The sequence below is a fragment of the Ornithorhynchus anatinus genome, chromosome 13 (assembly GCF_004115215.2).
Source record: "Ornithorhynchus anatinus isolate Pmale09 chromosome 13, mOrnAna1.pri.v4, whole genome shotgun sequence".
Classification (NCBI taxonomy): domain Eukaryota; kingdom Metazoa; phylum Chordata; class Mammalia; order Monotremata; family Ornithorhynchidae; genus Ornithorhynchus; species Ornithorhynchus anatinus.
Genome location: NC_041740.1, coordinates 15777582 through 15802185, shown reverse-complemented (window position 1 = coordinate 15802185; position 24604 = coordinate 15777582). Strand labels below are relative to the sequence as shown.

Genomic DNA, 24604 nt, shown 5'->3' with positions numbered 1-24604 from the left:
CTCCTGACCCATCTCTAGGCCACTGCTGCATTCATGGCTCTCAGGGGAAGGAGGAGCGAGCATCTACAGTTTGTTCTGCTATCTAGAGGACGATACCTGTGGGCAAGTGAGGCTCTGTACAGCCGGCAGAGGACAAAGGATGGAACTACTAACATTAGTCCAAATGGCCTCTTTCCAACTCGAAAGGGCATGGCAGGCCAGTTCCTTACCTATCCATAAAGCTGCGCAGGTCAGGCTAGTGGTGTTGCCCTCATGATTTGGAGGTTGTGAGGGCAAGGAAGAATGGCAGCCTATTCTTGAAAGCCACAGATGGAATCAAGAAGAGCCAGATATATCTCAAGAGCCATATTAAGCAGTGTGGCTTAATGGACAAGAGCACAGGCCTGGAAGACAGAAGTACCTGTGTTCTGATCCCAGCTCCGCTACTTGACCACTGTGTGACCCTGGGCAAGTCACTTAACTTCTCTGTGCTTCAGTTACCTCATCCATAAATTGGGGTTTAAGACCGTGAGACTCATGGGCTGTGACCAAGCTGATTACTTTGTATCCATCAAATGCTCAGAACGGTGCCTGGCACAGAGTAAGAGCTTAACAAATACCATTAAAAAAAGAGCCACGCATGAACTGTTAACACAATCTAGCACAAATGTACTGATCTGATGTAGAATTATTGTTCAAATAACTGATAACATAGATGATACATGTAAGTTGAATAGGAAATGCAATCTCATAGTCTTCCTATTGCTTTTTAATTTTCAGAGCAGCCTAAATAAACTTACTGAACGGCACAACTCATTGCAGTCATCCTCTAGAACTGCTTGTAACCACTTTAGCAAGTGACCCCATGTAGTTTTATTTGACAGGAAAATTAATTCTACCTTCAAGGCATGCTTGTGCTTCCTTTAGCTTTTTTCCCTTGGCTACTCGTAATAGGTGTGACAGTTGACCAAAGCTACCAACTTTAATAGTTGGCGGAGAGAGCAAAAGCAGTGGCTGACCCTCCTTGTCAATTTCTTCAGATCTGACGCTTGTTCCGCTAGGAAAAAAAATGAATTAAGAGTTAAAATCGACATATGAATTTCTTCCCCTGGAATTTTGTAAAATACAAGTCAGTGGATCATATTGCTCATGTCCAATCATTCTACCTTATATAAAATTCAATGCACAATGAAGCTCATATTGCACTTTCAGAATTGTCACCTTCCTTTTCAGATGTCGGTAAATTTCTATTTATGATTAAACACTGAATTCCTACAAATATAAGTATTATGGAGGTGGGGGACAACAGAGTGGAAGCAAAAGTGGACCTTCTGAATTCAAAGAAGACACCAGTGACAGCATATTCTAAATCCATCCAAATACATCTGAAAAGACTGAGTGGAAAGAGCATGGGCTTGGGAGTCAGAGGACGTGGGTTCTAATGCCGACTCCATCACTTGTCTGCTGCTGTATGACCTTGGGCAAATCACTTAACTTCTCTGTGCGTCAGTGACCTCATCTGTAAAATGGGGATTAAAAGTGTGAGCCCCACAGGAGACAGCATGATTACCCTGTATCTACCCCAGCGCTTAGAACAGTGCTGGGCACATAGTAAGCACTTAAAAAATACCATAATACCATAATTATTATTATTATCCTTTGTTCCTTCCCTAAAATGTTCCCTCACAGACAACCCCTACAGTAGTGATATACGCTATTTGCAAGGCCTGGAATATTTTCCCTTTTAGCTCAGTTTCATAAACTTCTAGAAGAATCCGCTCAAGGAGCCAAGCCTTCCCTTTCTTGAATGCAACACCTCTAGTAATTTGTACCCTCATTACTTATAAGGTGTTTTTGTCAATAACATTAGGTATTATATGTTCAAAGTCCCTTCCATGGGGTCCTCCACTTTTTTTTTAAGTGCCTTTTGCCAAGTTAGGCGAATATTAAATACTTAAAAAATAGTATTGTGGAGGCAGAGAGAATCCTGGTCCAAAAGTACCGTAATGAGGGTCCCAACCCCATCCCATCCCCTCCAATTTTCATAACCACCTTCTTCCCTGAAAAAGGTCCCTTATTCTTGGGGAGAGAGAAGGGGGTTGGGGTGGGGGGAGAAGAGCAAGCTTCTGGCCCATGGCAATGAGAAAGAAGAGATGAGTCTGGCTGAATCCTCAACCTTGCCAGCCCCACAAGTTTTCTCGAAATTGAAAATCCTGCTGATTAGCATGAATGTGATAACTAATTGCTGAAATGGGGATGTAGTCAGTTAAAGCTCAAGTGGGTCAAATTTGTAGGGTCAACTACTAAATTCTACACAGTAGTGCAGATCAGCTCCCTTCCTAATGCTGCCTGTTGGCAAGTATTTCTATGCCATTTAAATGACTCGTATTTGAAGAAAAAAGTGTAGATTCAGAATGTAAGAGTTTTTATGATTTTGTGAAACATTAACAAAAATCTCAGGAAATAACAACTGAAGACATGCATAGAGCAGTTGTAAGAGTGTGTGTATGTATGTATTTTTGTGGGGAGATAATAGAAGGAAAGAGGAGAGTCTAATGCTCCTATTAAAGAAAACCAAAGCCTAAACTTCCTATGCTATACTGGAAAATAACTGGCTTAAAGTAAGATGACAACCCTTTACTGTTTCAGAGCTACTATGTGGCTGAAGAATACATACATAAAATAAAGGAATTTTAAAACAAAAAATAAAAAAAACCCAAAACAAAACCAAAAACAACCACGTTAAATTCTTTTAAGAGAATAGAGATGAAAATCCATGTTAATGGTGTTCTAAACCCTTCTGCTCTGAACTGCAATTAAGTGTTTTCTTCTATATTTCCCATTTGGCTTTGTCTAAGATCTAATCTAATTTTAACAGTTTCAGGATTCCTCCAAAGATACTGTGCTTAGATTTTGCTCTGACAGTGTGAATAAGTTTTTCATTACTGATTTAGACACTAAAGCTCTTATATCAGAATCAGTATTAATACTATTTACCGGGTTTTAGTCATATGAAGATTATAGTACTTGGAACTTGGGACACATACAAAATTTGTGAAGGAAGGAGTGTCAATGCAGTTTGCTTCAACCAATAGAATTTATTATAATAATAATAATTATGGTATTTATTAAGTGCTTACTATGTGCCAAGCACGGTTCTAAGCTCTGGAGTAGTTACAAGGTAATCAGGTTGTCCCATGTGGGGCTTAAACTCTTAATCCCCATTTTACAGATGAGGTAACTGAGGCACAGAGAAGTTAAGTGACTTGCCCAAGGTCACACAGCAGACAAGTGGCAGAGCCGGGATTAGAACCCATGTCCGCTGACTCCTAAGCCCATGCTCTTTCCAATAAGCCATGCTGCTTCTCCACTGAGCACCTACTGCATGTTCAGCACTATCTCTTTGCACCTTTTGAAAACACTTGTCCCTTCCCGTCTTATCTCCTTATCTTCCCACTGTTCTTCCCATCACTGTAGACAACGCCATTATTCTCCCTGCTCACAAGCCCATAATCTTGGCATTATCTTCTACTTATCTCACTCATTTCACCCACATATTCAATCTGTCACCAAATCCTATGGGTTCTACCTTCACAAAATCTCTAAAATCTGATCTTTCATCTCCATCCAAACTGCTACCATGCTGATCCAAGCACTTATATCCCGCCTTGAAGAGTGCATCAGGTTCCTTGCTGACCTCTTGGTCTCCTATAGGTACACATTATTCAGGCTGGACACAATCCCTCTCCCATATGGAGCTCACAGTTAAGTAAGAGGGAGAACAGGTATTGAATCCCCATTTTGCAGTTGGGGAAACTGAGGCAGAGAAGGCATCTGCCCAAGGTCTCACAGCTGGCCAGTAACAGAGTGAGATTAGAACCCAGGTCCATCCTACAATGGACTAGGTCCCACTGCTTACCCTGTCAACAGGATTCTAGTTTCTGTTCAGACCAGTTCTATACAGGGGAGTGCTGAATTAACACTTCTTTGATAATAACTAAATTGATGCAATGCAAGAATTCATCACAAATTATCAGCCCATAAATGTTAATAGATAATTAATTCCCTTAGATCCAAACAAGTCACGGCTACTCCTCTTGATTTTAGGAGCTCTGGAAGTCAGCCCAACTGCCGTATCACAACCCTGAGACAACTGGAGTGGCAACTATTACCACGGTCCCCTTGAAACAAATAGTCTCAAGCTCATAAAACAGGTCAGTTATAGTGTTTGCTAAACATCCTTGTGAACAAAAATCAATTTTTCATTTCAGAATTCTCAAAGCCATAGATCCATCTAAATTATTTCTCATTGAGTCATTGAACATCAAAATCAGTATGTGTGAGAATACAATACTCTGAGGGGCTAAAAAAAAAAAATCAAAGAAACAGACGGTGGAATTTCAAGTAATAATAACCTCTACCAAACCCTCTAAAGACTTACTTTGGCACCATGATATTAAAACAATATATTATTTTCACTCAAAAGATCTTCCAAACTGAATGTAAAATTCATTTAAGGTTACACAAAAACCTTATATGAAGTTTTAAAACAAAGTAATTTATGGCCCCATCCACTATACCAGCTTAGTCTGCGATCTCATCGGACTTCATAAATTAAAGGTAAGGTCTGGCCAGCACTTGGATGGTAGACATCCAAGGAAAATACTGGCACTCCAGCAACTGTGCTTAATGATTTAGTAGACCCCATCTGATTCACAAAGTGTAGCTTTCTCCAAGTCAGCATGAGAGGACCCCGAACAGCTGGAGACATGGTCTTAATGGTGTAATAAAAAACAGAGGTCATGAGCACCTGTAGTCATTAAAAATATCAAAAAGCTTTTGCGAAACTGATAGTAGTAGTCTTATGGTTGTTACCAACTCCTTATTTGGGAAACTACTTCCAGCCTATTTATATTCTCTTAGTTGTTTCCTATTGGGAAAACACATTGAGGACAATTCTCTCAGGAGTTAAAGTTACTCCCTGGTAGTAAGCTGGGCATTTTAGGAGAAGCATTAACTCTTTCACACATCTAAGATAATTTAGTGAATTATAGCTGAGAAGCAGCATGGCCCGTTAGAAGGTGCATGAACATGGGAGCCAGAGGATTTACCTGCTGTGGGATTTTGGGAAAGTCACTTAACTTCTCTGTGCTTCCATTCCCTCAACTGTAAAATGGGGATTCAATGTTTTCCCTCCTACTTACACTGAGTGCTATGTGGGACCTGATTATCTTCTATCTACCCCAGTGCTCAGTACAGTGTTTGGTACAAATACCACAATTATTATTCTTGTTGTGTTTACAATGCAATGATGCCCTACAGGCCTTGAAAGTTATTGTTCCTCATTCATTCATTCATTCATTCATTCAATAGTATTTATTGAGCGCTTACTATGTGCAGAGCACTGTACTAAGCGCTTGGGATGAACAAGTCGGCAACAGATAGAGACGGTCCCTGCCGTTTGACGGGCTTACAGTCTAATCGGGGGAGACGGACAGACAAGAACAATGGCACTAAACAGCGTCAAGGGGAAGAACATCTCGTAAAAACAAAAAAACAATGGCAACTAAATAGAATCAAGGCGATGTACAATTCATTAACAAAATAAATAGGGTAACGAAAATATATACAGTTGAGCGGACAAGTACAGTGCTGTGGGGATGGGAAGGGAGAGGTGGAGGAGCAGAGGGAAAAGGGGAAAATGAGGCTTTAGCTGCGGAGAGGTAAAGGGGGGATGGCAGAGGGAGTAGAGGGGGACGAGGAGCTCAGTCTGGGAAGGCCTCTTGGAGGAGGTGATTTTTAAGTAAGGTTTTGAAGAGGGAAAGAGAATCGGTTTGGCGGAGGTGAGGAGGGAGGGCGTTCCAGGACCGCGGGAGGACGTGACCCAGGGGTCGACGGCGGGATAGGCGAGACCGAGGGACGGTGAGGAGGTGGGCGGCAGAGGAGCGGAGCGTGCGGGGTGGGCGGTAGAAAGAGAGAAGGGAGGAGAGGTAGGAAGGGGCAAGGTGATGGAGAGCCTTGAAGCCTAGAGTGAGGAGTTTTTGTTTGCAGCGGAGGTCGATAGGCAACCACTGGAGTTGTTTAAGAAGGGGAGTGACATGCCCAGATCGTTTCTGCAGGAAGACGAGCTGGGCAGCGGAGTGAAGAATAGACCGGAGCGGGGCGAGAGAGGAGGAAGGGAGGTCAGAGAGAAGGCTGACACAGTAGTCTAGCCGGGATATAACGAGAGCCCGTATTAGTAAGGTAGCCCTTTGGGTGGAGAGGAAAGGGCGGATCTTGGCGATATTGTAGAGGTGAAACCGGCAGGTCTTCGTAACGGATAGGATGTGTGGGGTGAACGAGAGGGACGAGTCAAGGATGACACCGAGATTGCGGGCCTGCGGGACGGGAAGGATGGTCGTGCCATCCACGGTGATGGAGAAGTCTGGGAGAGGACCGGGTTTGGGAGGGAAGATGAGGAGCTCAGTCTTGCTCATGTTGAGTTTTAGGTGGCGGGCCGACATCCAGGTGGAGACGTCCCGGAGGCAGGAGGAGATGCGAGCCTGAAGGGAGGGGGAGAGGACGGGGCGGAGATGTAGATCTGCGTGTCATCTGCGTAGAGATGGTAGTCAAAGCCGTGAGAGCGGATGAGTTCACCGAGGGAGTGGGTGTAAAGTGTGTATATACACACTTTACACTCCCGAAGTTTACACACACACTTTACACTTTACATACACTTTACATACACACTTTCCTCCCGAAGTGTGTATCCCACAACCAGATAGCAATTTTGAATTCTGGGAGAATCAGGTTCATGTAACTTTCTGTTCCAAATTCCTCTGCATTTTTAAAAAACATTAGCTTCTCCCTCACCTGAATCGGGTTCGATCACTGAATCAGGGGGCTTGAAAGGGTCACTTTTTATTTTAGGTAGCTCAAGTGGTAACCTTTGTTTCAAGTATACTAAACTTTTAAAATCTTGGGGAAAAAAAAAGAACATACAACCAATAAAAAGCACTGGCTCTGACTTGGGAAAAGTTTTTTTTGTTGTTGCTGTTGAATACACAAAATACATTTTATAAAGATTTGTTTTCTTTTAAATCACACTAAGGTATAAACCATTATGAAAATGTTATTCCCAAAAGTGTCAGTAATAATGTACTGAATTAATATAGAGCAGTTTCTAAGGAACTCAGGTTGCTCTCCCATTTCGTCTTTACATATAAAGATAAAAATGAGGTATTATCCACATTCAAAAATGAATACGAGTCACAACAAGTGATTCATTTAAAAAAGTGACAGCCAGCAGCACAATATGGACTAGAATTTAGATTCCTTAGTTCTAGTATAACTTTTTCAATTAGATCACACTCCTATGTGATGGGGAAGTAACTAGGGAGCCTCTCCAGTGGGCCTTCCTCAGGTGGAGTTGGATTGGCAGGGAGAAAGTACAAAGAAAACGTGTTCTCTTGCCTCACAATGTGGCCTTGGCTCTTTCGATGTGTCTTATAACCCACAGCTTCTTGCTGCTAGTACAGGTGCTGCCTCTACCAACATCACTCTTTAAAAAAAATGCCTTTTACCACTTTTATGCTTCTACAACATGTTTAAAAGTCTTCTTTCCACTTTTAGGCTTCTCCCCTCTCTGCCCCTTCTACTTTTCTTTTCTCATCATCTCCCCTTCTTACTTCCTTTACTAACCAGGTGGCTGTTGATGATAATGGCATTCTCCACTGCTCCCCATGCCTAGTCCTTCAACTAACATTCCAATCCGGCAAACCAATTCCCCAAAGTTCTCAACACCAATTTTTTAAACAAGAAGCTTTTTCTGGAAAAACTACAGGAATCCTGCTATTGGTTCACACTAAGCACCAGTGAATCAAAACCAACTGATAAAGAAGTTACTGGAGGCTAGTTGCCTTTAGAGATAGATGTAAAAATATGTGAAAATAATTCCACTGATGTGAACCAATTACTTAAAAGTCAACAACAATGGGGCGGGGGAGGGTGAAGAGAGAAAGAGAGGAGAAAGTGAACCAAAAATATCTTATTTCACTTTGGAAAACATTTAGAGTGTCATTATGTCCCCCTCTATCTCCTCAACAAAAATCCACACTTTTTTTGCCAAACGTTTTTCTATGATCTGTCTGCTCACTATCAATGATTGATTGCCTAGAAAACACTGAACAATGCAAGATTGAACACAGAAGGAATAAAACCTGAAGCTTAGCTTTACTGCAGCTCCAAGACTGGAGATATAGACAAAGCTAGGGTACCCAAGGTCAGTATGTTAGGGGACTCTCGAATCGGGGCACTGAGTGGCTCTGACATTTCTGAAGCCCCCTTATTTGGGATAAATGCACACTATATACCCCCCATTATTGGAGATACAAGTACACTACAACCTGATTTTCATTACATATGGAGAGTACTCATTGAGTGTCTCCGTTGTGAAGCACATGCAGATGGACCTCAGCCATGCAGATGGTGGAAAAACTTGTATAATTCAGTGACACTTGGGGCAATATTGTTTGGAATTATCTATACTTCTGGAAAGTTCACCCACTGTGAATAAGCAAATGAGGAAGATTAAGAATAAAAGCCAGGCAACCTCAAGTACGGGTTGCCTTTCTGTAGGCCAGATGCCACAGGGTTAAGGAATGGGCCCTATAAAAACTACAGCCAACACTGAACCCCATGTGCTGCAACATATTGCATCAGTTGAAACAATGCTCAGTAGTTTTCCATTCTTGTGAGAATGGGTTTGGAATTGCACAAGCTTCTCTGGTTTAGTGGACAGAGCACAGCCCTAGGAGTCAGAAGGATCTGGGCAAGTCACTTCTCTGTGCCTCAGCTGCATCATCTGTAAAATGCTGGTATTTGTTAAGTGCTTACTATGTGCAGAGCACTGTTCTAAGCACTGGGGTAGATACAGGGTCATCAGGTTGCCCCACGTGAGGCTCACAGTTAATCCCCATTTTACAGATGAGGTAACTGAGGCACAGAGAAGTTAAGTAACTTGCCCACAGTCACATAGCTGACAAGTGGCAGAGCCGGGAGTCGAACTCATGACCTCTGACTCCGAAGCCCAGGCCCTTTCCACTGAGCCACGCTGCCTCCCTTGAGCTACGCTGATTAAGACTGTGAGCCCCACGTGGGGACAGGGACTATGTCCAATATGATTAACTTGTATCTACCCCAGTGCTTAAAAGACTGCTTGGTACATAGTAAGCACTTTACAAATACCAGTACTATCATTATTAATTCACTTACTGAGCAGGCTAATTTTTACTAACACAGCAGTGTCGAGATTAACACTGCTGAAATATTGGTTAAACAGTCTGCATCCCAGAACCTCACTGTTACTGCTCCCAATTTAGGATTTGATGCTGCTGATCAAACCACGCTGCAAAGCCAGATCAGCTTTCTATGGTTGGTCCAGGATCCTCAAAACCATTTAGAAAACTGGATGCCATCTCAGTTTTATACATTTTCAAGTGACTCCACCAGGCATACTATCAAGCAGTGGCCTTACGGTAAACTTGGAACAGCCATATTTCCTTAGGAACTGATGAAACCCTGACTAGCTCCTTTTATTTTATCCCCCCAGCACTTACTTACATATTCACAATTTATTTATATTATTGGATGTCTCCCCCCTCTAGAGTGTAAGCTCACTGTAGGCAGGAAACATGTCTACCAACTCTGTTGTACTGTTATATTGTACTCTCCCAAGTGCTTAGTACAGTGCTATGCACATATTAAACTCAATATATACAACTGATAGATTAAAAAGGGTGCTATGCACTGCAAACATCAAGCAAGGCAGCAAAGGGGACACTCATTGTGCAGATATACTGCAGCTGGGACAGGGTTCTGCATTAACCTTTTCAGACACATACCCAATTTCCGGTGAATCTCACCATCATCAGGGGTGGAAGTAAGGCCCGAATGGTCCCAAATGGGACATCTGGAAAAGAATAAGTGCCAGTGCTGCTACTCCAGCTTCTATTATTCCCAAGTGGACTATTTTTTTTCTGTTATGGCTCCAAAATGGCCCATCGCCCCAATGAGGCACCAGCCCTATCCTCGGACTGCAGTGGGCTAGACAGCCAGTTGGCCACCAGTAACACTATTAGCTTCCTCCGGTGAGCCAGCATGGCTCCGGATAGGGCACCAGGAATGTTCTGGAGGAAGGAAAGCCATTTCACACTCCTGCTGCTCGCGCTCTTTTGGCTACCAACACACTGCCTCCAGGCTGACCCGAGGACCCGTGGGGTCCCCTCCTCTACATCTGATGCAGAGTGAGGAGTTTCATAGTCACTGCTGCATATTAAACCTGCCACTCTCACCTTCACAACATTTCCAAGATCCACCCTTTCCTCTCCATCTAAACCGCTACCACGTTAGTACAATCACTGATCCTACCCCGACTGGATTACTGCATCAGCATCCTTTCTCATCTCCCAACCTCCTGTCTTTCCCATTTCAGTCTATACTTCACTCTGCTGCCTGTATTATCTTTCTACAGAAATGTTCTGGGCATGTCACCCCACCTCCTCAAAAATCTCCAGTGCTTGCCTACCAACCTCCATGTACTGGCTTCAGAGCCCTCCATCACTTTGCCCCTTCTTACTGCACCTCCCTTCTCACCTTCTACATCCCAGCCTGCACACTCCGCTCCTCTGGTGCTAACCTTCTCACTGGGCCTCGTTCTCACCTGTCCCACCGTTGACCCCTGGGCCCACATCCTACCTCTGGCCTGGAATGCCCTACCTCCTCAAATCCACCAAACAACCACACTTCCCCTCTTCAAAGCCCTACTGAAGGCTCACCTCCTCCAGGAGGCCTTCCCAGACTAAGCTCCCCTTTTCCTCTGCTCTTGCCCATTGCCACGACTCACTCCCTTTGCTCTACCCCTCCCACCCACAGCACTTGTGTATATAGGTACGTATTTATAATTCTCTTTATTTACATTAATGATGTGTATATATCTATAATTCTGTCTATTGATAATGATGCTACTGATGCCTGTTTACTTGTTTTGACACCTGTCTCCCTCCTTCTACACTGTGAGCCTCTTGTGGTCAGGGATTGTCTCCTGCTGAATTGTACTTTCCAAGCACTTAGTACAGTGCTCTGCACACAGTAAGCACTCAATAAATATAAGAAAATTTCTTGCTTCATCCATTCCCCATGCACAAGACCTCCAAATGTCATGGCCCTGTATGTTGGTTTTTTCTTAATGTTATTTGTTAAGCACTTACTGTGTTCTAGGCACTGTACTAAGCACTGGGGCAGATACAAAATAAACGGGTTGGACCCAGTCCTCCACATCCTATATGACATCACAGTCTTAATCCCCATTTTACAGATGAGATAACTGAGGCACAGAGAAGTGGCTTGCCCAAGGTCATTAAGCAGACAAGGGGCAGAGGCAGGATTGGAACCCAGGTCCTCTAACTCCTAGGCCTGGGCTCTTTCCACTAGGCCTTCTCTTTCTGGGTTGAATCCACTTTAAATGTCAAACCTAATCATTAGTGGGGTCATCTTCTAGTACAAAGAGCCACTATATATACATATGCATGAACTTTGGGAAAAGAATAGGTCATCAGAGGGGAAGTGAGGGTAGTTGGGTGGTAAAATCTTAAAATGAGGATGGATTATCGGGGACAACATGGTTGCTCTGAGCATCTTATTGCCACTGTCAGGGACAGAATGGTGACCAGGGTGAACAGTTATTCTGGCCCCATAATGCAAATACTTTGACAAACTGGAAGAAAGGTGAAATCTGCTGGTGGTAAACACACTTGCCAAGGTGGAGCAAGAGGCAATTTTGGCTTATTGATTCACCTTTTCCTCTCTTTGTTTTCAGCTCCTGGTGAGTCATTTTTGGCTGGTAGGGGGAGATAATTTGAAAAGCTTTCCATTTATTTATTCTTAGCTGTTTGGCAATTCCCTCCATTGGTGAGTCGATTCTCCTTAATACTGGTTCGCTCCCACCAATTGTTTACGCTTTGTCCTGGACAAAGTCCATGTATTTCCATTGCCAGCTGAAATTTCCCAGAAAATACATATTTTTTTCCTTTTTTCTATATACTACTGACAGACTGTACACACATCTGCTCTGTTGTCTGATGTCTTGGATTCACAATCATATACTCCCCCAAATGAAAGAGGCCTGCAGGCTGGCTAGGTCCTCCTTGCAGCAGTGGTGACCTTAGCCACTTGAGGAGTGGTGAGAGGCTATATACAATGTGACCACCAGTAGCCAGATAGAGGGGAAGGCCAAAACATTGGGAAGGCAAAAATGTGAAGATTCACAATCCTTCAACAAATGAAACTGTTCCTTAATTTCCTGGGGCAGCGTAGGAAGGCTGGAGTAATGCTATAAGTTCCAAGTTACTGAAGTAGGGCAGGATTCAAAACCATGAATAGGTGGGTGACTTCACCCACAGTGGGAAATTTGGACCTATTCACCAGGCAGTTTCTGGCCATCCAGCTGAGACCTCAAAAGGAGGACCTGGTGGTCGACGCTGGGGCAGAAGGGAGACCAGGCAGAGAAACAGCCTGGGGAAATTGATTAGAGACCATAATAATGAATGAACTTATGATTTTTTTCCACGATTCCATGGAAATCTGGGGCTCTGTAACACTAAAACTATAAAAAATGAAACCACTTTTTGAATCGGTGTGATTCATTTTTGTTCTTATTTTTTAAAGAAAATGATGCCATGAAACAATGTCTGACATTTAAATCTGCGGGTTAGATTACCACAGTTCTTTTGTACCACTTTATTGTAAGCTACTTGACAGCAGGGATTGTGTTTATCACCTCTAATTGTACTCTCCCAAATGCTTAGTACAGTGCTCTGCATACAGAAAGTGCTCAAGAAACACCATGGATTGATTGATACATATATTTTTCCTCAGTAAGACGTCATTTAGCTTTTGGTTTTTTGTGGGGGTTTTTTAATGGCATTAAATCAAGTTCTTACTATGTGCCAGGCACTGTACTAAGCCCTGGAGTAGAGATCAGTAATCTCTGATTTCTGGAGTAGTAATCAGGTTGGACACAGTCCACCTTCCACATGGGATTCACAATCTTAAAGCTTCATTTCACAGATGAGGTGAGGCACAGAGCAGTTAAGTAACCTTCCCAGGTCACACAGCAGTTATGTGGCAGAGACTGGATTAGAACCCAGAACAGAGAAGCAGCGTGGCTCAGTGGAAAGAGCCAGGGCTTGGGAGTCAGAGGTCATGGGTTTGAATGCCGGCTCTGCCACTTGTCAGCTGTGTGACTGTGGGCAAGTCACTTAGCTTCTCTGTGCCTCAGTTACCTCATCTGTAAAATGGGGATTAACTGTGAGCCTCACTTGGGACAATCTGATTACCCTGTATCTCCCCCAGCGCTTAGAACAGTGCTTTGCAGACAGGAAGCGCTTAACATATACCAATATTATTATTATTAACCCAGGTCTTCTGACTCCCAGGCCTGTGCTTGCTCTACTAGGCCACACTGCTACCCACTTAAAATACATTTTAGACAACTGCATTATAACACTAGGTACCTATATTTAAGGAGGCTGCCACAAATCAAAAAGGTTGAAAATATCAAATACTTAACACTTTAGAAGTGCCCCTTCTTAATAAATGGACCTTCTAAAAGCAGTTAAGACTTACCTGATGTCATATCCTGATTCAAAGAGGGAGTGGTCCAAACTAGTTTGCCATTCAAGTGGCTCTCTGAAAACAAATTTTGCCTCCTGAGGATGCTTAGAGCTGAAACTCTCCACAAACTTGATAATGTCATTCAGAAGAGATTCATTTAAAGGGGTAATCTCCAAGGCTCCAATTCCATGTCCAGCAGCGGTCCACTGGGCTGCTCTTGTCAGTGCCACTCCCATGATGATACTCAAGGATTTGAGCCTTAGCTAAATTTTATTCTATAAAAATAAAAGAATAGAAAATTAGAAAAAAATAATAATACACTAGGTTTACCCTTTTGGTCTAAAGCATTCTAACTTTAAAACAACAAAAGCAAAAAAACAATTGTGCTTCTTTACAAAACCTTAATAGCCAAGTTTTGTTAGGTCTCTTTCTTATACATCTAGTTCTCCTAAAATGTTAAAGAAAACTCACATTGTAGTGCTCACAGTGTCCAGCACCATGTGCATAAACCATTCCTTCTGACGCTGTGGCATCCTGTATCCAAACATATGTGCTGTGAGACAAAAGTTCCCTAATTCCCAAACAATTAGTCAAGACGCATAGTGAAAGCACATTCTGGCAGAACTAGATTATGCTACTTTTCTCCTCTTCTATAAACTACAATAAACTGCCCACAATTGGGGGGTTCCTCAAAGCTCAGTTCTGGATGTACTCTTCTCTCCTCTATTTTCTATCCATTGGAAAACTCACTTTTGTATTCCTCCCCAAGGTACTTGTGTTCATATTCTTATACTCTAGCTTCCCCTACCTGTAATTAATTAATGTCTTTCTCTCCCACTACATAGTAAACTCCACGGCAGGAATTGTGTCTACCTTCATTGTTGTACTTGACCAGGCATTTATTAAATTAATCTGTAGACATTCTCCTCAATATTGGTTGAGTGCTCTAATAGATAACAGCACAAGGCACGCTACAGCAAACAAAAGCAATTTACCAACTGGGTGTGCCTTGGTGGCAACCAGAGCAGTCCCCAAACAGAGAATACAGTCACCAGATCAGTTTGTCCTGATCTACGATTACTCCTGGCCTTTATAACTGACTTTAATGTAAATGGCATGGCTATAAAGTGCATAACCTGACAGGCTATTTCCTTAGCATCCTCCTCAGTATTTGCCCTCCACATTATCCATCTATTTTTCAGGATTCCTACTGGATCTGTCTACTATGCAGAGAGCCCAAGGTGGCTCTTTGGTCAGAAACTCTCACCAATAATGGCAACAGGCAAAACCAATACCAGAATCCAGATCACCAGATTCTTTCCACTTGGACCAACACCTTTGAGCATCTTTGAACTTTCCGCCATTAAGGTTTTCTTTGTCAATCTTACATAAGAGTTAATTTACTTTCTTCAAAAATAATGCACTATTTTAATCCCAAAATTTTAGCTGTTGGTGGGATTGACGATCTTTTTTCATCTGTTTTGGCAATCTGCAATGACTCACTAGATCATCAAAGTTCACTGAGGTCCCTTGTTGAATGATTTTTTGGGATGAGATGCAATTAATTCATCTCCAAAGATGACTTCTCTCTTTTGCACAGGCTTTCCCTCAATCCCACAATAACCTTCCTTTGTGAGAACACAATGGTAAAGTCTTGTCTACTCCATGCTATCCAGGGCTTTCCTGGCCTAAAACAGAACAGAAACCTGGAGGTCAAAAGAAAAAAGAAAGAGAGAGAAGGGATTTTATCCTGCTTGCTGACCTCCAGCTGCCGATTTATGGGCCTGTACCATGCTCATACAATAGAACATGAAATAGAAGCGTACAGTAGAGTTCCGGCCCTGAAGGACCTACAGGCTAAAAAGGGAGACAAGTTGATGTAAATTGCCCAATAATATGCAAAAGACTAAGAGCATTGATATGAGTTGCAGAAAACGAACAATACATTGAGCAATATACTGAATGAAAACGTACACAAAGGGAATTGATAGAGATATCTCATTAGGAAGGTGGGGAGAAGTGAGTCAGGGACTGCTTCCTGATGGGGCTGACTTTTATTGGTCTTTGAAGGTAGGGCAATTTGTTACATTCAGGAGGAAAAGCAGTGGTGACAAGCAGCACGTCCCAGTGGATAGATTATGGGCCTGGGAGTCAGAAGGACCTGGGCTTTAATGCTGGCTCTACCATTTCTCTGCTGTATGACCCTGGGAAAGTTACTTAACTTCTCTCTCCTCTAGGTTGTAAATTCAGTTTGGGCAGGGAACATGTCTCCTAATTCTGTTGTACTGTATTCTTCTAAGTACTTAGTACAGTGTTGTGCACATAGTAACTGCTCAGTAAATATGGTTGATTGATTCTCTGTGCCTCAGTTCCATCATCTGTAAAATGGGAATTAATTCTGTGAGCCCCATATGGGACATGGTCTGTGTCCAATCTGATTAGCTTGTATCTACCCCAGCACTTAGTACAGTCCCTAGCTCATAGAAGCACTTAAATATCATTTTAAAAAAAAGATGAGTTGAAGCCTAAAGCTAGGTACAGTTACAAAGTTTCCCTGGGTGTTGGGAAGAGTGCTTGGGGAGAAACCGGAAAAAATGGCAAAGAGCGGAGAAGAAATTGTCAATAATGGGAGGTTTTAGAGGAGGAAATTGTAAGTAGGTAAGTGATTAGGTAGGACAGACTGAATTTTAGGGCAAATGGTAGTTAATAATTGTGGTATTTGTTTAGCGCCTACTACAGGCCAAGTGCTGTACTAAGCATTGGGGTGGATACAGGGTAATGAGGTCCCACGGGGTGCTGACAATAAGTATGAGGGGGGAGCAGATATTGAAGCCCCATTTTGCAGATGAGGGAATTGAAGCTCATAGAAGTTAAGTGACTTGCCCGAAGTCCTACAGCAGCAGGGGGTGGGGGGGGGGAGGATTATAACCCAGGTTCTCTGACTCCCAGGCCTGTACTCTTTCCACTAGGCCACAATGCTTGGCCATCAGACTTAACAGACTGTTCAGTTGGGTGGAGAGCCTGTGGGCACGAATGTGAGTGGATACCAAGGAGCCACTGCATGGACGGGGCTGGACTTGGGGCAGCGTTGGAATTGCCTGCTCATGTGATAAGTGAGGACTGTAAAGGCTCTTTGGTGTGGCAGCAGAGGAGCTCCACATGTTAGGCCTGAGGGGGCTGCGCCCAAGGGCCGCTCATGACCAGACCCACAATTTGGGTGAGGGGAAACCGAGGTGTGAACTAGAGAAGCAGCATGGCTCAGTGGAAAGAGCGTGGGCTTGGGAATCAGAGGATGTGGGTTCTAATCCCAGCTCCCTACTGAAAGCTCATCTCCTCCAGGAGGCCTTCCCTTTTTCCTCTGCTCCCCCTCCCCTCCCCATCTCCCGGACTCACTCCCTTTGCTCTACCCACCCTCCCACCCTCCCACAGCACTTGTGTATCTATGTACACATTTAACTTGTCAGCTGTGTGACTTTGGGCAAGTCACTTAACTTCTCTGTGCCTCAGTTAACTCATCTGTAAAATGGGGATTAAGACTGTGAGCCCCACGTGGGACAACCTGATTCCCCTGTGTCTACCCCAGCGCTTAGAACAGTGCTTGGCACATAGTAAGCGCTTAACAAATACCAACATTATTATTATTATAATTCTATTTATTTTTATTAATGATGTGCATATATCTATAACTTTATTTATAATGATGCTACTAATGCCTGTTTACTTGTTTTGATATCTGTCACCCCCCCTTGTAGACTGTGAGCCCGTTGTAGGCTGGGATTGGCTCTATTTTTTGCCGGACTGTACTTCCCAAGCGCTTAGTACAGTGTTCTGCACACAGGAAATTCTCAATAAATACGGTTGAATGAATGGCTCTGCCACTTGTCTGCTGTGTGACCTTAGGCAGGCCGCTTCACTTCTCTGTGCTTCAGTTCCCTCATCTGTAAAATGGGGATTAAGCCTGTGAACCCCGTGTGGGACAACCCGATGACCTTGTATTTCCCTCCAAGCACTCTGAACACTGCTTGGTCCAGAATAAAGGCTTAAGAGATACATTATTAAGGGCTCGGCTGCCATTTGAGGCATGAGGCAAACCTGCCTGGGGAGACGGTAGAGCCCCACGTGGGACAACCTGATGACCTTGTATTCCCCACCTCCAAGCGCTTTGAACAATGCTGGGCACAGAGTAAGAGCTTAACAAATACCCTAATTATTATTGTGGGCTCTGCTGCCATTTGAGGTATGAGGCAAACCTGCCTGGGGAGACAGTAGAGCCCCACGTGGGGCAACCTGATGACCTTGTATTCCCCCCCACCTCCAAGCGCTTTGAACAGTGCTGGGCACCGAGCAAGTGCTTAACCAATACCCTTATTATTATTCTTCTTATTGCGGGCTCGGCTGCCATTTGAGGTGCGAAGCAAACCTGCCTGGGGAGACGGTAGTGCCCCACGTGGGACATCCTGATGACCTTGAATCCCCCCCCCGCCCAACCTCCAAGCGCTTTGAACAGTGCTGGGCACGGAGTAAGTGCTTAACCAATACCCTTATTATTATTATTGCGGTCTCTGCTGCCATTTGAGGTGCGAGGCAAACCTGCCCCACGTGGGACAACCTGATGACCTTGTATCCCCCCCCCCCCACCTCCAAGCGCTTTGAACAGTGCTGGGCGCAGAATAAGAGCTGATCGCCTTGATTCTATTTAGTTGCCATTGTTTTTACGAGATGGTCTTCCCCTCGACTCTATTTATTGCCATGGTTCTCGTCTGTCCGTCGCCCCCGATTAGACTGTAAGCCCGTCAAACGGCAGGGACTGTCTCTATCTGTTGCCGACTTGTTCATTCCAAGCGCTTAGTCCAGTGCTCTGCACATAGTAAGCGCTCAATAAATACTATTGACTGACTGAATGAATATTATTGCGGGCTCGGCTGTGAGGTGCGAGGCAAACGTGGGCGGGGAGGCGGTGGAGGGGAGGAGGGTTAGAGCTGCGGGGAGGGTTCGGGGGCTCCTCGGGGCGGGGGTCCCTCAGCTTTGGGGCGGCGGGAGGCGCTCGCCCCCTCCAGCCCGGACTTACCTGCGGCCCCGGGGGGTCCGGGGAGGGGTGCGGGGAGCGGGGAGCGAGGTGCGGGGAGCGGGGAGCGAGGTGCGGGAGCTCCCGCCTCGGGGCCTCGGCGCCTCCGGGCCTCGGCGCCACTGGGCCTCGGGGCCTGGAGGCCGCGGCGCGCGCACGACCGTTGCCCGTCGCCTTGGTAACGGCGCCGCGCGCCGGTTGCTAGGCCACGCGGCCACCCCCGGGCCTTCGAGGCGCCGGGCGGCGGTGGGGGGGGGGGCGGGGCCTGGAGCCCTTAATAATGTCTCTCTTGAGCCTCTCTTCCGGACCAAGCAGCGTTCAAAGGGCTTGGAGGGAAATACAGGGTCAGCGGGTTCACCCCACACGGGGTTCACCGGCTTAATCCCCATTTCCCAGATGAGGGAACTGAAGCACAGAGAAGTGAAGCGGCCTGCCCAAGGTCACACAGCGGACAAGTGGCGGCGCCATTCATTCAGCCGTCTTTATTGAGAACTTACTGTGTGCAGAACCCTGTACTAAGCGCTTGGGAAGTACCGTCCGGCAAAAAATAGAGCCAATCCCTGCCCACAACGGGCTCAGAGTCTACAAGGCGGGGTGACAGATGTTAAAACAAGTAAACAGGCATTAGTAGCATCATTATAAATGGCCTCGGTCTCCCGGCCGAGCCCACCCCATCCAACCCCAACAACATCCCGGACGCCCCTCGCCCGGGGATCCTGCAAAAAACAAAAATTCATTCGATAGTATTTATTGCGCCCTTACTATGTGCGGAGCACTGTATTAAGCGCTTGGAATGTACAAATCGGCAACAGATAGAGACAGTCCCTGCCCATTGAAGGACTTACAGTCTAATCGGGGGAGACAGACGGATAAAAAAAAATAGCAATAAAGAGAATCAAGGGGATGTACATCTCATTAAAACAACAGCAATAAATAGAAGCAAGGGGATGTACATCTCATTAACAAAATAAATAGGGTATTAAAAAATATATACAAATTAAAAATAAAAAGAAAGCTCGAAAAATCAAAATAATCAAAAGGACCCTCTTTAGCTCCAGTTCACAATCTAAACAAGAGGGGGAATAGACTTTAAATCCGATTTTACAGAAGAGGAAACTGAGGCACTGAGAAGGTAAGTAACTTGCCCATGGTCACACAGCAGACAAGTAATAATAATAATAATATTGGTATTTGTTAAGTGCCTACTATGTGCAGAGCACTGTTCTAAGCGCTGGGGTAGATACAGGGTCATCAGGCTGTCCCACGTGAGGCTCACAGATAATCCCCATTTTACAGATGAGGGAACTGAGGCACAGAGAAGTGAAGTGACTTGCCCACAGTCACACTGCTGACAAGTGGCAGACCTGGGATTCGAACCCATGACCTCTGACTCCCAAGCCCGGGCTCTTTCCACTGAGCCCCGCTGCTTCTCAGAGTAGCAGAGCCAGGATTAGAAACCAGGTCCTCTGAGAGAGCAGGGCCAACTGAAGCCCTAATCGAGAGAACGAGAAGCAGCTGGGGTTTGGCGCAGTTGAGAATACAGTGGAAAATGAGTAAGGCCCGACTGGCTTAGCTATATTTTCCAGCCTGCGCACTTCCAGGCGGGCAACGCGATACACCTTATCTTTCTGCTGATCTCTCCGCAGCTATCCACTCAACTGATGCTTTGCTTTGGCCCCTGCTGCAGGGGCCGGGGCTGACCCACTTTAAATGATGTAGTTCCAAAGGTGATGCTAATTCTCCTACACCATCAAGAGTAGCATTTCCAAACTCAAAATGCCTACAGTAGGACCTAATGATAATAATAATGATATTTGTTAAGTATTTACACCGGGCCCTCTACTCAGGACTGGGGTGGTTACAAGCAAATCAGGATGGATACAATCCCTGTCTCATGTGGGGCTCACAATCTCCATCCCCATTTTGCAGATGGGGCAACTGAAGCACAGAGAAGTTCAATAACTTGCCCAAGGCCACACAGCAGACAAGTGGCGGAGCAGGGATTAGAATTCATGACCCTCTGGCTCCCAGGTCCCTGCTCTAGCCAATAAGCTAAGCAGCATAGCCTTTAAATCAGATCAAAACCCAGTCTAAATAACTCTGACATCATAAATTTGTGAAGCACTTATGATGTGCCACGTATTACACTAAACACTGGACAATTCAAGTTGGACACTATCCCTTATCAATCTTACCTAGATGGGGTTCACAATCTAAATAAGAGGGGGAATAGACATTAAATCTGATTTTACAGAGGAAGAAACTGAAGCACTGAGAAGTAAAGTAACTTGCCCATGGTCACACAGCAGGCAAGTAGCAGGGCCAGGATTAGAAACCAGGTCCTCTGACTGCTTAGGCCCGTGCTCTTTCCACTAGGCCAGGCTGCTTAGAAGAGAAAGGTGTTGGTCAGAGGGAAACTCTGGTCTTTATGTGCATACGAAAAAGAAAAGCGCTCTGTCATGAGAGATGGGGTGGTTGAGGTTCTCTTAAGTCAACTTCTGCACAGAAGCTGGATGGCAGGGTCCTTAACAGGAGGGAGAAAAAAGTGTTCTTTTCCTTCATTGTTTTTCCCCTTCTCCTCCCTGCTTCAAAGGAGAGTTTCAGGATAGGATGGTGTTTTCACCTATGAATTCAATGTGGGAGCCCCACACTCCCAGGCAGGAGGCTCGGGAGGGAAAGAGGAAGGAAGGGACTATGTATTTTTCCCCCCCTTTCTTTCTCAGTCTCATTAAGGATGAGCAGAAGGATAGGGATAGAACCCTGCACAGGCTGTATTTTCAGGGCCCGATTCAATCCGAGCCCAAGAGGCATGCATGACAAATACTGGGATCTAGCCTGTTAAATACCACATTTTTTTCAAAGCTTGCTGGTGCCACCGGATCAACCCCTGAAAGGGGGTGTGGACTCTTTAAATGACTCTGCAGACTCTGGCTGGGCACATAATGTGGTCTGGGGTTAGGCAGCAGCCGTCAAAATAAACACACCTTATAGAGTTCCCCTTTATTTTGTATTTCATTCCTACCGAGTGAGAAAAACAAAGGAGTACATTTTAATAAGCATTTAGCCCTGCTCCTGTCTCTGACAGCCTAGGTTAGCAGTGAAATCATAATATTTTTTCTTGAATTTATCTACCCCTTTCTGGATACTGCATGGAGTAACCATCCAAACAACAGCTATGTTACATAACCTTTAAAAAGTTGTATAATCACTACAAAGTTTTCTCTCCGATAGTACTACAAGTCTATTTTCTTTTTCAGGTGGCTATTTTACAAAACTTCTTCAAAAAAACACTTTAAAACGAAACTACTTCTGCATCTAAGCTAATTTAATAAGATATATCTTCTTTCATAAAACATAGGAATTAAATAGGCAATCATCTACCTTCTAAAACAATCTGGATTCTTCAGAATGTAGATGTAGTTTACTTCATGTTTGAAGAAGTCTCCCCTGAGAGTGAAATTCACCAAGAGTGCATGTGTGACTGAAAAGGCTAATGTGGGACACATATTTTCAGTCACACTGTCTACTGCCCTTGGAGTGCTCTCATGTTTAATGTTTGCAGCACTGGATGCTGCTCTTACTGAATATAGGTGGTGACTGTAAAGTGGGTGAGGAATCTTCTATGCTTTGGGACAGTTTGCAATCTGATTATTTTCTATTTTTATGTGCCTATCTTTAAATTATATATTATAAATCATTTATTCACATTAATGTCCATTGTCTCCTCTAAATGAAAGCTCGTTACAGGCAGGGAACGTGTCTGCTATTCTGCTGTATTGTATTCTCCCAAGTGCTTAGTACAGTACTCTGCACATAGTAAGCACTCAAATAAGATTGATAGATTACCCCAAGTGCCAGGACTTAGCACAGAGTAAATACATAATATGATTATTCTTTCAGAAAAAAAATTTTCAAAAAGATACACTAGATCAAACGTACAACAGAGTCAGGAAGTCTTGGATCTTACTAGAATAAATGGATAGGTTATGACAAGGGACTAAGCTTTTTAACCCAGATGTTTTCTGAAGTACTTCTCAAATTCACACAAGACTTACTGGAGTAAAACACACAGAAAGAATGGGTTATTAATGAGAAATGGAGAGTCTGTTTTTAGTGGAAACTATTTTTTTTCAAGTTCATTAAAAGTAGTAGTTTGAATGAGAAAACAATTCTTTAGATTCATTTTTTCCCTTCCCCAACCCAATGGATTAGGCTGAAATATGGGGTGCAGATTACTGAACTTTAATGCCAGTATCCTATATATCTCAGGTCCGGCATCAGACATTTGGTTACCCCAAGCCAGGAAAAAACTTGCCTTTTATCCCTGCTCTGCCCAATGTTATTATGTTTCAATCAATCAATCATTGTTATTTAATGAGCTAGGCACTGTATTAAGTGCTTGGGGGGAGCAAAACACATGTTCCTGCACTCAATAAACTTACAATTTAGTAGCGGAGTCAGACGAAAATAATTTAAAGATAGTGAAAATCTGAGGAAGAATGAGTATCAAGCAGGAAGCAATACAAATACATCAGGATGAAACAGCTTAACAATAACTGAAAGTAGAAGCAGCAGCTTGGAGAAGCAGTGTGGCCTAAAGGAAAGAGCACATGCTTGGGAGTTAGAAGGATCTGGGTTCTAATTCCTGCTTCCCCACTTCTCTGCTCTGTGACCTTGGACAAGTCGCTTCTCTGTGGCTCAGTTACCTCATCTGTAGAATGGGGAATAAGACGTGAACCCCATATTGAACATGGACTGTGACCCACCTGATTATCTTGTATCTACCCCAGCACTTAGTAGAGTGCCTGGCACACAGGAAGGGTATTAACAAATACCCTTTAAAAAAAAAAGAGATGGGAGGAGTGGTACCGCTTAGCTCTCAATGGACTCAATGCATTGTACTAATATCTTGGAAAAGGGCAACAGAAGCATGACACACATTCCCTCCCCACAAATAATTTATGATGTCTCATAGGAGAGACACATATAAAAAGTTTACAATATAGGTTACAGCCAAAGACATATCGAACCAGTATTGTTAAAAATTTTACCCCAGGGTACAGTCACCCTCAAATCCATATAACCCATAAATACAGCCAGTATAATTCTGGTACCTTATCCTACATTATCACCACCCCACAATATATTCACCATGGGGAAACGGCTGGTACTGTTTGATACCTTACCCTGGGGGACAACTGTCCCATGTTACAACTAACCTAGAGATCCAAGTTATATTGTTTGATGCCTTATCCCATACTAAAGCCTGACAATCCTGACATTCTGGCTGAGTTGCGACAGGTGTGCAAATCTAACCCCGCTTCCTCCCCACCTAACCTGAAATAAAGCCATCAATGCCAAATAGATCACGAAAAGAAAGTCAGCCCACAATTTGGATCTGATTTTCAAAGTGGAGAAGAGACTGCCTGAAGTGGTTGAACCTGGGGATCCTACTTAGTTTAAAAATGGATGAGTTATTTGTTGAGGAGTTCACTGTATCTGCCCCTCAGAAGTATCATTGTGTACTGAAGACTACATCAAAGTTTGACTAACCAATGCATCACTGCTAGATGCTAAAATAGATGGAGGAGTAATTATGGTCTCTCCACTACCTGCTAAAATTTGGGACTTCAGAAGTCTCACACTGATTTTCAGTAAAGAGGATGAATTTATACAGTGATTGAAGAAGATTCTGACAGAGAGAGACGTTCTAAAGTACAGAGACATAATCAGGAGGAATTAACCCTCTACAAGGCACTTTAGGAAGACAAGAAGCGGCCACCTGAATCGGACAAATTCTTCACTCAGGTTGAAAAACTACTACCACTGTCAGTAAAAAAAAAAAAAAAAAAAAGCTTCAACATCTGCAGCATCTTGAAAAGACAATCATATTACAATTACTTAATGTTG

General features: G+C 43.9%; 1 protein-coding gene across 3 annotated transcripts in view; it reads right to left on the bottom strand.

Moving 5' to 3' along the window:
* Window positions 1–18718, bottom strand: part of ODAD2 (outer dynein arm docking complex subunit 2) — a 132141-nt gene extending 113423 nt beyond the window's left edge. For 2 of the 3 annotated variants that reach the window (XM_029077607.2, XM_029077609.2), the window contains exons 1-3: window positions 18698–18718; window positions 13642–13904; window positions 879–1036 (exon numbers count right to left, since the gene is read on the bottom strand). In XM_029077607.2, coding sequence (XP_028933440.1) covers window positions 879–1036; window positions 13642–13865 — 382 coding nt within the window. In that variant the 5' untranslated portion in view covers window positions 13866–13904; window positions 18698–18718. Of the gene's footprint in view, window positions 1–878; window positions 1037–13641; window positions 13905–14100; window positions 14118–18697 lie in introns of those variants that run through there. The other variant, XM_029077608.2, reaches the window with a different exon arrangement.
* Window positions 18719–24604: the final 5886 nt, after the last annotated feature.